Source organism: Marmota marmota, unplaced genomic scaffold, assembly GCF_001458135.2.
Source record: "Marmota marmota marmota unplaced genomic scaffold, marMar, whole genome shotgun sequence".
NCBI lineage: Eukaryota > Metazoa > Chordata > Mammalia > Rodentia > Sciuridae > Marmota > Marmota marmota.
Genome location: NW_025999927.1, coordinates 1,699,002 through 1,712,066, shown reverse-complemented (window position 1 = coordinate 1,712,066; position 13,065 = coordinate 1,699,002). Strand labels below are relative to the sequence as shown.

General features: G+C 53.0%; 1 protein-coding gene across 3 annotated transcripts in view; it reads right to left on the bottom strand.

The window, feature by feature from the left end:
• Positions 1 to 257: 257 nt before the first annotated feature.
• The window catches only part of Disc1 (DISC1 scaffold protein), a 202,810-nt gene continuing 190,002 nt past the window's right edge, over positions 258 to 13,065 (bottom strand). For all 3 annotated transcript variants that reach the window (XM_048800370.1, XM_048800368.1, XM_048800369.1), the window contains 2 exons: positions 12,819 to 12,936; positions 258 to 3,854 (listed from right to left, as the gene is read on the bottom strand). In XM_048800370.1, coding sequence (XP_048656327.1) covers positions 3,565 to 3,854; positions 12,819 to 12,936 — 408 coding nt within the window. In that variant the 3' untranslated portion in view covers positions 258 to 3,564. The remainder of the gene's footprint in view (positions 3,855 to 12,818; positions 12,937 to 13,065) is intronic.

Genomic DNA, 13,065 nt, shown 5'->3' with positions numbered 1-13,065 from the left:
GTTAGCCTCTTCGTAAACCTTGCTACCACAATAGGTAGCTTGAGGCTGGAGCTAGGAGGAGCCATCCTAGAGCTGGTTGTCTCTTTAATTCAAAACTCCCTAGAGGTTTCTCACGTTTGGAACTTTCATCCATGAAGCCTACGCTGGTCGCGGGCTAAACCCATATCTTGTAGTGCTAATGTCACCTTCCCTATCTGAGGGCCCAGGGTAGAAGGGTCCATGGTCCTCTGATCTGTTGGAATTTGAAAGCACATGGACCCAGTTTTAATAAGCATGGCTTTATTACAAAGGTTGGTGTGATGAGAAGAATAGTGCAGTTAAGCACCCTGTAACCCAAAGACGAGCTGAATAAACCTGGTGTTTTCCTGTCGTCTACACAGCAGAAGACGAAAACCTTGGGCAGAAGACGAGAACCCTGAGCAGCACCCTGGTTTACATATCAGTTCTACTTTTATGAAATGAAAGGGAAAATTACAGGAGCAATAAGCTACATGACCAAGTTCACAGATTAGACAGGGCAAGGACATGGACAGCACAAGGTGGATGCAGACCGGAGGCACTGACCATAGGGCATGGGCTGCTTCCTCCACAGTAGGTTTCACAGTTGGCTCACAACGCTCTCTGGAGAACCCCTGTCCTGGGAGGGTTGTCAGGAACACCTGCTGGTGTCGGGCAGCCAGGGGCTGTTCCTGGGTGGTGGGTGCTCTGGGTCAGGACCAGTTGGGCTTCTGGGTGCTGACCCTGTCCAAACCTTGACTGCATGGGGGGGCTCACCTGGGCCCACGAGGCTGGTTTATCTCCTCCAGTTTCTGACTCTCTGGTCAGGATTCTCAGGGTGCAAGTGTGCTTTTAACTGGGTGAACAGACAAGTTCCAGTCTCACAGTGCCCAGGGACAGTGCGGCACCAGGAAGGCGTAGCTGCGAGCAGGCGCCTGCCTCTGGTGGCCCCTCGCTCTCAGCCCTCCTCCTCCTCCAGCTTGGGTTGGGGGGATCTTCCTGGGCCTCTGTCACCCTCAGATGTCCTCCCAAGGCTGCCATGAGGGTGGCTGAGCGTGGAGCCGCCCGTGCGTGTTTCTGGGGGGACCCCAGCTTGCCCTAGAGGAAGACGTTTCCAGTATGACACATCCACTTGATCTGGGGAAGGGGCAACTCAACCCTGGAATGCCAGGATGTTGGAAGGGACCCTGACTGTGATGGAGAACGTGCTCTAACTGGAGGCCCTGTGAGGGCAGTGGGCCGGCAGGTGGCAGTGTGATAGATATGTCACTTCCTCTCTCCTGCTACGTCTTGGTGACACGTCCCAATGTAATCAGGCTCTAAGCCATCAGAAGGCCACTTGCTGTGGGCTCGGCTATCTCCACTTTTGTTAAGTTGCTTTTAAGTCCACGTTCTAACCTTCCTTGCCTATTTTTACATTGCTCTGTCAAAACCTGTTCTGTAGCCGGGCACAGTGGTGTACTCCTGTGATCCCAGCTACTCTGGAGGCTGAAGCAGCAGGATGGCAAGCTCAAGGCCAGCCTCAGCCACTAAGCAAGACCCTGTCTCAAAATAAAAAATAAAAAGAGTTGGTGACGTAGCTCAGTGGACGAGCACCCCTGGGTTCCATCCCCAGTACAAAATAAAAAGGAATCAGATAACCCGTCCTGTAGTGTGGATAGGGATGCAGGGTCCTAGGTATTCTGGGATTGGTGTGGCTGGACAGAGAGGGGTTGCCATGAGGAGGTAGTATGGCCAGAGGGGGCACCTGGCCCTAGCAGCTTTCCTGGGTGACACTGCAGGACCAAGCAGCAGCTGGAGCGCAGGCACAGTACGTGGTCACAGACATCTGGGCTTGGCCCAGAGCCTCAGCCAGGAGGGAACACCCCATCCCCGAGGCACCAAGGAGCCCTTATTTGAGACACACTCAAGGAAGTTATTAGTTTCTGGAATCTTCCAATATATCGCAATCTCACAGAAGCATTTCACAGGCTGTCAGTGACACAAAACACCCAGGCCAGGGCCTGTTAGGTGTCTTGAGCCCGGGAGGCTGTTTAAAAAACTTGTCAAAGTAGGAATTTGTTCCTGGCAAAACGGCTAGTCCTGACTCTTCAATTTTGCCTCACTGGAATACATTAAGGATTCAAGAATCCCCGTGCCACGTGACTAGCTCATGATACTTTTTGAGACACGATTATAAATAATTCAGGGATTTGGTCCATTATTGAAAATTGAGTCCAAGAACAAACTAATTACATCTATTATTCAAATATGCAGAATATACTTTTGAAAACACCCAGGATAAAACTGCAGGACACACAATAAGCTTGTCCACAGACTGTGCTTTTGCCTGGCTGCTGGGCCCAGGATAGTCGCTGGTGAGAGCAGGGCCTTATCCTTGCCTGAGGACCAGGGTGCCCATGCACGGAAAGGCTAGCAAACAGAAATGGCAGCGTGGCCAGGAAATGACAAAACTTGCTGTGCGTCCCTGGGTCCTGGTGAAGGCGGGAAGGTCACTGTCCCCGACACAAAAAAGAGATGCACAGAAGCAGTCGTCGCTCGGTTGACCTTGCCGTCCGTGGCAGGTGGCTACGGGGCTCAGAGCTCTGCACAAGTCAATGTGCACGTGACCCAAGTCTACATTCACACCAGGATGGCCCCAGAGAGCGTAGCTGCACCACCCGTGACTGAGGAAGGAACTGGGTTTCTTGGGGGGTGGACAGATGCACTCAGTGTGGGAGGCTCAGGGTAGACAGTTGAGGGGCTCCTTGCTGGCACTCGCAGGCCCACGTCAGGTGTGCTGCCCTGTCCACACAGGAGTGAGGCCTGACCAAACAGACCTTTGTTCTCAGAGCCTTTCTCTGGAGCGCCTTTCTTGGTGCACGTGGGATGCGATGCAGGTGCCCCGGGAGTCCCAGGGGCCTGCGGTGGAGGGTGGAGCACTGGTCTCCCGCCTGGTCTGCCCTGCTCAGAGGGTTCCACGCCGGATTCTCCCATCACAGAAGGAAACAGATTGGGCAGGAAATAGGAGAGACTCAAAAGGGCCCACATCTCCTGGTTGGTTCCCGTCCCCGCCCCAGTCCCTGCCCCATGGTGAACTTCAAAAGGTCCAGACTGGCATCCTTTCCATAGGTGCCCCCATTGCCAGGAAAACCCCCAAAGCTGTAGTTGCTGAGGCTGGTGCCTTGAAGAGCACCAGCCTGGAAGCTCAGGTCAATTCTCTGGGGAGAGGGGAGTCCAGGGAGTGAGGGGAGGACCAGCCAAGCCCGGCTGGGGTGACTGGCTCTCGGGGATAAGGTGGAGGGAAGTGCGACAGATGTCCTGAGGCCTGTGCTGGTTTCCTTTCCACAGGTTCTTAAATCATGAAATATTCTAACTGCAGCAGAGTCCAAGTTGAAACTGGGAAACAGACACTCTTCCACCAGAATTCCCTCTAACCCCTGTCCAGTGGGGGTGGAGATGAAGACATTTCCAAATCCTGTGCAGCACACACCCATAAATGTCATGGAGGTGAACCTCTAAGTGACATTCAGAAGGAAAATCAGCAACCCACTCCAGTATTCCAATTTGCAGACGCCCCAATTCAGCTCATGAGAATGGACGACCACCCCCCCGCTGGGAGACCCCCAGGCTCTGCGTCTCCACGACTGTTCCAGGCACATCAGTGAGGCCCCGGGAGCAGGAGCCTGAGTCCACCCTGATGACAGAGTGGCCCACCTCCTCCCGGCCCCTGCCCTCAGGCTGTGCTTCCAGGACACCAGCTGCTGGGCAGGAGGCCGCTGCCTCTCCTCCTCCCGCCTCCTCCGTGGCTGTCTGGAGCGGCAGGATCATGGCCTGCAGTGCTTCCTTCACCATCTGGAGCTCTCCCTTGAGGGACTGTGTGAGTTGTTAAGGAGCAGGAGAGGTGATCAGCCCCACCCCCGGAGACCTCCGAGAACCAGCGCCTGGAGCAGATGGAGCCATCCAATTGCAGATCCGAGCTCTTCCAAATTGTAGGAATTAAATATTGATACAAATTTTACACTTCTTTTAACAACGGCTGAGATTTCTGTGAAGCCTGAGGTTATTAACTATCTGAAGCACAATTCTGAAATGTGGAAGGAAGAGTCGGTGCCCAGGCTGAGACAGATGGCAGGGCAAATGCTCAGCGATACGTGGTTACCAGCACAAGGCTGGGGAGCCCCAGGCCAGGGTGGGCGACTGCCAGACATAAGAGCCCTGGTGGCAGAAAGGGAAGGATGCTTGACAAAAGAGCCTCCCCAAGAAATCCAGGACCTGGGGCCACTACAAGTACAGAGGCCTAAACAGGACCAGCTCCTCACCAGGAACCCTGGGCCCTGCTCACTGCTGGCCAGCCTGGTCTCCTTCAAATCTTTAAACCTGGCTTCTCAGGGATGACTCTGAAATGGCTCTGGGATCTCACCTGCTGCCCTGTTGCTTTACTCCCAGGTAACTGCAGGGACCCCAGATTTGATGGAGTACAGGCACCGGCCTTTTCTGGGTTGTTTGTTTCTCTTAAACTGATTTTCTACTTATAGAGTTGTTTCTCATATAGAGAAAAGTAACAAAGAACTCAGCAAATCAGAGAACAGCACAGATGAGGCTCTTCTGTTAAGAAACCGGTTCACTTCCTGCAATACCAGCAGCTCAGGAGGCTGAGGCAGGAGGATCATCAATGCAAGGCCAGCCTCAGCAACTTAGCAAGACCCTGTCTCAAAATAAAAAATAGAAAGGGCTAGGGATGTCACTCAGTGGCAAAGCACCCCTGTGTCCAATCCTCAGTACCAGAAAGAAGAGAAGAGAGGAAAAGGGAAGGGTAAATCATCACAGGAGGTCAGGCTGCTGGAACATTCCAGAGGAGATGTGGAGGAAGCTTGGGGAAGGCTGTCAGGGAGGGCTGACAGCTCACAGGCCACCGCCTGCAATGCTGCTCCACCTAGGAGCAGTGCCAGCGCAGGAAAGAGTGACACCCACAGGGTGTGACCCTTCTAGAACAAGGAGCTCAGAGGACCTGGGATATGCCAAGGAGCCTCCCCAGCAGAAGCAAGGGCCCAGCCACCTGCAAGCTCCAGGTAGCTCTCAACTGCCCCGGGTTCCTCCTCGCCTGTCATTCACAGACATTTTCTACCCAGGCTCACTACTTGCACTTGAACTTGAGGGGGGACAAGAGTGGGGTTGGGAAAGCAAGAGAGGAAAAAACCAGTTTCTCTCTTTTTTTTTTTTTTTTTTTGAAAGAAGCTTTGCTTTCCCCCATTTGTACTCATCTTTAGTGAAAATTTCATGCAAGCCAAAGCGTAAGTAGGCCCAGCACAAATACCAGGCTGAGTTCAGCACGAAGTCACGCTGACCACAAAGAGTGATCCTGGGGAACCCCGGGACTTAATCACCTCGGCTATGCAGCCTGGACTACACACCAATGTTCGCAATCTGGTAAGTGAGGACCAAGGTTTTCAGAGAGAAGTTAAACCAAAATGTGATGTTTCTTTAAAACTTCAGGCACTGACAGAACAAACTGAAAAGTATAAAGAGAGAAAAGCTGCAAAAGGAAGTGACTGTTGCCCCATTAGCCATCGGACGGCCCTCAGACGACGCTCTCTGCTGACCCTCATCCCCTGCATTCTGGCCCGGCCAACTCTGGGATCCAGCAAACCAGGTCTGGCCACCCACCCCAAAACCAAACCTGTGCCTTTCTCACAGGCAAGGACTGAAAAAATAAATGTCTTCCTCCCTGGTGATAGTATAGTGCCTTGTGTGAGAGATTTAAGGTTTACTTCCTAAGATAAGGTGGAGTCAGGGCAGCCACAGGAGCTGTGGGCCATGGCCTGGGCCTGTCCTCCAGGCCCACAGGGGAAACCGCAGTCCACTTCAGGCTTGGACAGCACTGGCTGCTCTGCTGCTGAGGCTCATTTTCAAAAAGTTCAGGGTTCTTTCTCTTCCCCTCTCCCCTCTCCCTAACCCGGGGAAGGGAAAACAGGACCCCCGTCTTTCCATCCTGGGCAGAGTTATCTGTCCTGAGCACATGCCCCCCACAGGACCAAGTGATCCAGATTCGGGGATGGCACCAGAAGATCTCAGACGTGACCATCTCCCAGATTAACAAGTGAACCCCAGCTCTGCACAGAACACCCTCAATAGCCTTTGAATCACCTCCTTAAACCCCGTTCCCCCTGATGGGGGAACCACAGCCTCTGGGACAGGAGTCTCCTGTGCTTCCCCTTTGCTGACAGAGCCTCGTCTTCACTAGTGGATGGGCATGGGGGACAAGGACAAAGCTCCTGGTAGCAGAAGGACTCTGAGGTCAGTGAGAGCAAGGGGGGCTTTGCACAGCTGCCCACGCTGTGGGCCTGGTTCAGATAGGGTCTGTCCAGCACGTCTCAGGATTTGTGGGCGGGGCTTGCGGCAGTGAGAAAGTTGTTGGGGACAGGGTGTGACTTCCACCCATCGCAAGAAGGTATGGATCAGACCTGTGTTCCTGGAGTCCAGGATGACTCGGCAGAGGAGGCAAATGGGAATGGAGGCAGAGTGAAACCTAAGTCCTCGTAACACTGAGGAGTCAGAAAGGTGGGATTTAGGATTGCAACTCCCAGGGAAGCTGAGAACACGGTGACTGCCTGGTTGTCCCCATCATGAAGCAGACAAACTACCTGTGCCTTTCTCACAGGCAAGGACTGAAAAAATAAATGGCTTCCTCCCTGGTGAGAGTATAGTGCCTTCTGTGAGCGAGTTAAGGTTTACTTCCTAAGATAAGAGATGTAACAAACAGGGCTGGGCTGGGCTCAGTGGTGGGGCACTCGCCTCGCACGGGTGAGACCCTGGGTCCCATCCTCAGCACCACATAAAAAATAAATAAATAAAGTTATAAAAGTATATATTAAAGAGAGAGAGAGAGAGAGAGAGAGAGAGAGAGGTGATAAATATCTTCTGCTCTGTCAGGGCAGAGCCAGACCCCAGAAATCCTGGAAGCCTCCCATGAGATAGTAACCATTAGAACAATTAAAATCATGTTTCCAATTACAAGATCTTTCTTTCTAACCACCCGGCCCCACGCTTCCTTGCCAGATGGGAGTTCCAGCACATTTTGGATGTACTGAAATGGAAGAGAGTCTAGGATAAAATATGAGCAAGGGGGGAATAAAAAGCAAATTGCAGAACAATTTTATGGAACAATCTTAATTTTGCAATGACTACAGTGATAAGCCATTGACAGCTAGAAGGCATTTTAGGAGGTCACCACCATGTCCAGGTAGTGGCCCTGGGAAGGAGACCGCAGCTCTGTGATATTCACAATGGATGTGCACGGCTTTCTTATTTAAATCAGCACGTTTATAAAAGAAACCACTTGCAACATTTCCTGTAAAGCACGCAGGAGAGATGACAGCTCAGGTCCATATTCTCATCTTTCCTTTCTGTCACTCAAATATTCAAATGCTGCCTGACTCGAGCCATGTATTCAGAAATGCTGTTGGCTGCACAAGGGTGAGCCAGGATTGCTGTCCTGGTCCAGCAGAAAGGGACACTGAGGGGCGGGTAGCCTGCCCAGGAAGACTAAGTGCTCCAGGTGAGCTGGGAGCAGAGGGGCCGGGCAGAGGCACAGAGAGCAGGGAGAGGCTGCTGGTATCGAGTGTGCAGGGGAAAAGTGGTCACCGCTTGCACAGGGCAGTAGCAATGACGCTGAGAAGTAGCCAGGCTCTGGCCATAGCCTGATGATGCAGCCCACAGCCGTGGTGTCAAGAGGGACACCTGATCTTAATCTGAGCAGAGAACCTGTGGGATCCAGCGGGCTCAGCCTGGACGGGGAGAGCTGGAGAAGCCCATCGGCCAGCCACGAGAAGCTGTGACAGGAGGCGCAGGGGTTGGAGATGGGCATGGAGGGTGTGTTGAGCCACATGTTTGCACAAAAATGAGTTCATGTTTCCTTATTGATTCTCAGAAAAATGAATGATCCTGTTTGCTACAGGAGCCTCGGTTTGTCGAGCAGCAGAAGCTAGTCCCTGCTCACTAATCCACCGAGCTCAGAGTCGAAGCCCTCTGGTATGTGTGACCTTGAGTTTTGTCCAAGGGCTGGACCCAACCCCAGGAATGATGGCTGAGGCCTCTGTAATTTAGGTGCTTGCTGCACTGGAATGAGGGTGGGGGCAGACCTCTAGGAGCTGAGTTAGCCCAGGGACCTGTGCCCGGGAACCTAGAGGCTGAGTTTGAATGTCCCCAGACATGCCACCAGGTAGCTCAGTATCTAAGAAAATGAGCAGGCTAGTTAATCATGGCCCAGGGCTTGGCACTGCAGTCTGCAGAACGCCCCTGACCCAGGGCCATGCTCTAGCACCTGGGGCGGGACCACCCTCATCAGGCAGGGACGTGCCATGAGGTGCTAGTGAAGGGGTCCAGGAGCACAGGGCACTGTCAGGAGGGCAGCCACTGTCCAGTGGAGTCCTGTTTTTATAGGACAGCACTGAGCTTTTCTGTCACTGGGGCTTCCTAGTGGGCACTCATGGCTAAGTCAAAAGTAGGTCCCCTGCTCCTCTGACCTGGCTTGGTTCCAAAAGGAGCCAGAGGGTGGCTTTGAAGCTGCTAGAGGTTTGCTCCACAGCTTCTTTCAAGCCACACTGCTCCTCTTGTATCCACTGTGGCCTGTGGTACTGGGGAACCACCTGGAAGGGACAGCAGCAGGGACCTCAGCCACTCGTGGGCAAGGAGGAGAGCCTTGGCCACTCCAGAGCCTGGGCCAAGGGACTGGATGACCTGCCTACACCATGCCAAGACCAAAGTGTGCCCCTCTCCACGCTGTCGTCCCCAGCTCTTCTCACCCCAAGGCCTAGGTGGGAGCCACAGGGGAGCACTGTGGCCACCAGCCCTGTATAGTCCTCCTGTCCGTGAAGTGAGTGAGCTCTGGGTCCTTGAGCTTCCCCCCTCCAGCTTTTCAGCCCTAGAGGCAGAAAGCGTGTCCAAGAGGGCAGGGCACGCTCCCACAATGGGCTACCTTGGTCTGTTCAAGCTACAAATTAGAAAGTTGAACCAGAGGAGAGCTGTGGGATTTCTGCACGAGTCTGGATGCATTTAGAGTCTGCACGCCATTGAGCACCACCGAAACTAATCCACTGGGCGCCAGACATTCCACACAGCAAGGAACAAAACTCCGCCAGGGCTTCCTAGACATGGATGTAAATGCAACCACAAATAGAACCAGGCTGTCCCCACCTTGTCTCTGACCCAGACTGGCAGAACTGCCCTGGGGGCTTTGAAAGATGCCCCAAATGTGCAAATCCAAGGTGAGCTTCATTTCCTGTGATAGTGTGTTGCCACAGTTGAAGGAGAAAAATGGGGAGTTCCCTGCTCAGCTCCCCTGCACTGCAGGGTTCTCAGTTTGCACCTTGACCGTGGAGAAGCCATCGTACATGCTCAAAAGATTCTTCAAAATGCAACAGCTAATTGGGACACAAAATGACTGTGAAATTGTCCTGGGGCTGAGACGGCTGCTCCTGGAAGCCCAGCTGGCAGGCTGTGAAGTCTCAGCTCCTGTCCTCTCCTCTGCTGCTAGAGTGGCCCCTCTCTGCTGCCTGCTCTCCTGGTCAATGACACAGACTATGTTGGATGCTCACTGTGCCGTATCTAACAGGATGTTTAGTCCTGCCACATGTGAGGTAGTGGGCCTCAGGGTGATGAGGAAACGTGGCCATCCCTGTCCCTCCTCAGGTTGGTCAGTCCAGTGCCCTCTTGGGAGAGGCCAGGGGCAGGCTGTCCATAGCCCTGACGCAGAGCAGGATGTGTGAGAACCTGCTTGTGCACAACCACACTGCCCATCACTCGCTGGCCACTTGCCAACACTCTGTGGTGCACATGCTCGGCCTAGGCAGAACCCAGCGCCTTCCACAGGAGCGTGGACAGGAGCGCAGGGGACACAGTGTTCTCTGCTGGCCTATACCAGCTACACCCTTGTGTGGCTTGCAGCAGTTGCTCTGTGTGCACACCACGTACACAGAGCTCTGGCAGTGAGTCGAGGAATCAAACGTGGTGGCTCGTGGTCAGCTCTCCCTGCCGTGGGCAGCAAGTGCTTTCCTCCAGCCTCACTCGCAGTGGGTTGCCCATCAGGAATGAAAACTAACCAGTTGGGCTTCAGCTGGCAGCCTGGAATCTCCAGATAAGCCCTCATTTCTTTTGTCAGGAGGCTGCAGAGAGCCAGGAAAGATGCGTCCTGTCTCAGGGCATAACGTCTCACCCAACACTGGGTGCCACTCTGAGCAGGCCCAAAGGCACCTTCCCAGCATTTATTCCCAACCAGGCTACAGAGGGAAGCCTGGGCTGGGACTCAAGGAGGCGAAGGCTGGTGTCAGCCCCAAGTGCTCAGCCCGTGACACCTCCCCAGGGTGCTCCTTTTATCTCTGCAAGGATCAGCAAAACCCCTCCAAAAAAGCTACCTTCAATAAGCACTTTTATTCTAGCCTAGAGTGTGAGTATCTCTGTGGGCTGTGGGATGGACCCGTCTGTCTATTCAGGGGCTCCTCATGGCCAAGGCAGCCGTAGGCCTTGTGGTGCAAGTTCTGTCCTGGCTGGAGAAGACCATGGTCCAGCTCAGTGAATTCCAAGCCTTAGTTTTCTCGACTGTGGAGTAGGAACGAGTACCCCTCTCCTCGGAGGAGCGTTTCATAATCAACACTTGCTCCATAGCGTCTGAGTCAACCTGCCGTGGCCCTGCTCAGGCACACCGGGGAGGCAGCTTGGCCTGTGGTGGGAGTGGAGCGCCGTGAGACCAACAAGTCCCTACCCCGCCTGTGGACCCTGTTAAACACGCAGCATGAATCCAGCCTCATCAACCCCAAGAAACTTAGAGGTGTGTGTCGCTGTCCTGAGTGACAAGTGAGTGAAAAGAGGCCACCTGTCTGAGAGCCCTCTACTTGGAAAAGCTGACGGTTCACGCACTGCTCAGCCTTGCCCAGCTCTGCCCTTGCCGCTCAGGCATAGCAGGGAGACTCAATTCCCTAGAATCAAACTAACCTTTTAGAAATTTTCAAAGCAAGAGGCCAACACAGGCCTGGCCGTGGCTCTCAGAACAGCTCCCGGCCCTGCCCAAGCCCTGGCACATCCCGCTCAGGAGCAACTGCTGGTGGTGACAGGGCCCTTCAGGACCTTGGCCTTCTGACATGGGCTCCTGTCCAGTGCCACCAGCAGTCACAGGCCTTTTTGCCACACACCCCCCTCTCAGAAGAGCTCCAATCTGCATGATCTGTGAACACACAGTCACGAGGACACCGTCCGTCTTCTGTGGCATTCCCAAGGAGCTTTCCACTCACAGTAGGAAGGCTAGTTCTGTAAGAGGCAGGAAACTGTGAGGAACAGAACATCAGTTTTTAGAAATCTACCTTGAACAGTGTTAGAATACTTGCTGATTCAGTTAAAGAAATACCCTGCTAAGCTTAATAAGCAAGGTCAAAGACTTAAAGCTATAGCAAGGAAGGAACAACATGGATCTATTATGAAACCATAGATCTGAATACTTTTGATTAAGATGAATCCTTTCCCATTCAGGATCACTTACACACACACACACACACACAGAGTAAGGTGAGAACTGGAATTTTAAAAGGAAGACAGTAATAAGAAGGAAAGTTCAAATAGCTAAATTTCCCATGAACACATCAGTTATGGTTTAGGTGTGAGCTGTCTCCCAAAAGCTCATTTTCAGAGGTGAAATGCCCGGATTATGACAGGTGTAGTCTAATCAATGGATCAATCCACGGATGCATTAACTGGGTGCAAACCGTAGGCAGGAAGGGTGTGGCTGGAGGAGGTGGTCACTGGGGCATGCATTTAGCGGGGCTCCCTTTGCCTCCTGGTGCCATGTCCTGAGCTGCTTTCTTCCTCCACGCCCTTCTGCTACGATGCTCGGCCTCACCTCGGGCCAGAGCTACAGAGTCAGCCACGTGGACTGAACCTCTGAAATCATGAGCCAGATAAACTCTTCCTCCATGATGTTTTTGTCAGCCCTCTGGTCACAGAGAGGAAAAGCCACCTAAAATACCTAATAAAAGTCACAATCCTGAACAGAAAGAACGAAATGAAGAGAAAAGTGCACGTTAGCCACAAAGTGTCCATAACACTTAATCACCAAAAACATGCAGGGTGGGCTGCACATCACTGTATCCACCTGTGCACCCTCCACCTGCCCTAGAGAACTAGCCAGTGGTAAACAGCCCCACGGATCACCTGGGACACAGGGCTTTTCATGGACACCTGCCCCAGCCAACAGTCCTCCTGCCCTTGCTCACCACAGCCAACTTTGACAGAGGAGACACCAGGATATGGAGCCGTGTGAGAAGATCCTATCGCTAGGAATTAGAAGGGACTGGTTGAGCTTAACCCCATGTACCTGGTTAGACACTGAGAAGGACTAATCCAAAATGCTGCTAGTTTGGATACTCTGTAGCCCCATTACCTGGCGGAATGGTGGAACCAAGAAATCAGAGGGTGGGTTTGGTTTCTGGGAGTTAGGAAAGCTCTTAAAAACCAGAGCCCGTCTAGAGTTGGCCCTGATCACTCCCCATGGCCACTCAGCTCAGCTCTGCACTCCCCAGAAACTCCACCTTGCTTTGGCTTCATTGCATGCATGTCTGGCCTCAGTGGCTAATTTTTAGTGGTCAGACTTAATAATCAAAAAAACATTGGATGGCTTACCAAAGACTAGAGAGAAAATACTGGACACGGGCCGCCTCAGACCCAAGGCACACTACGGGGCAAGCAGCAGCCCCGCCTGCTTCCACCTGCTGAGGCCTGGAGAAGTGAGGCAACTGTTAAGACTTTCTTTTACAAAATAACCTTGCAGGTATTCAACCCGCAAGCTGCAAGGATATGAATGAGCTCTCCGTCGTGACTGTGCATGGCCGTGTGAAGTGCATCTTCCAAGTCCAGCAGCTTCCTGCCTATGGCTTCACATTGTTCTTCAAGTTCTGCAGACAAGATGTAAGATTCCTGGCCAGAGAACAAGAAAAGGTCATGAGTGCGCCACAGGGACTTCAGGACTCTGTGTGCAGGCAGGACACATGGGGAAACATCTCAGGCTTCCTTGGCTTCCACACCCCTGGGAGTCACACAGGAGCC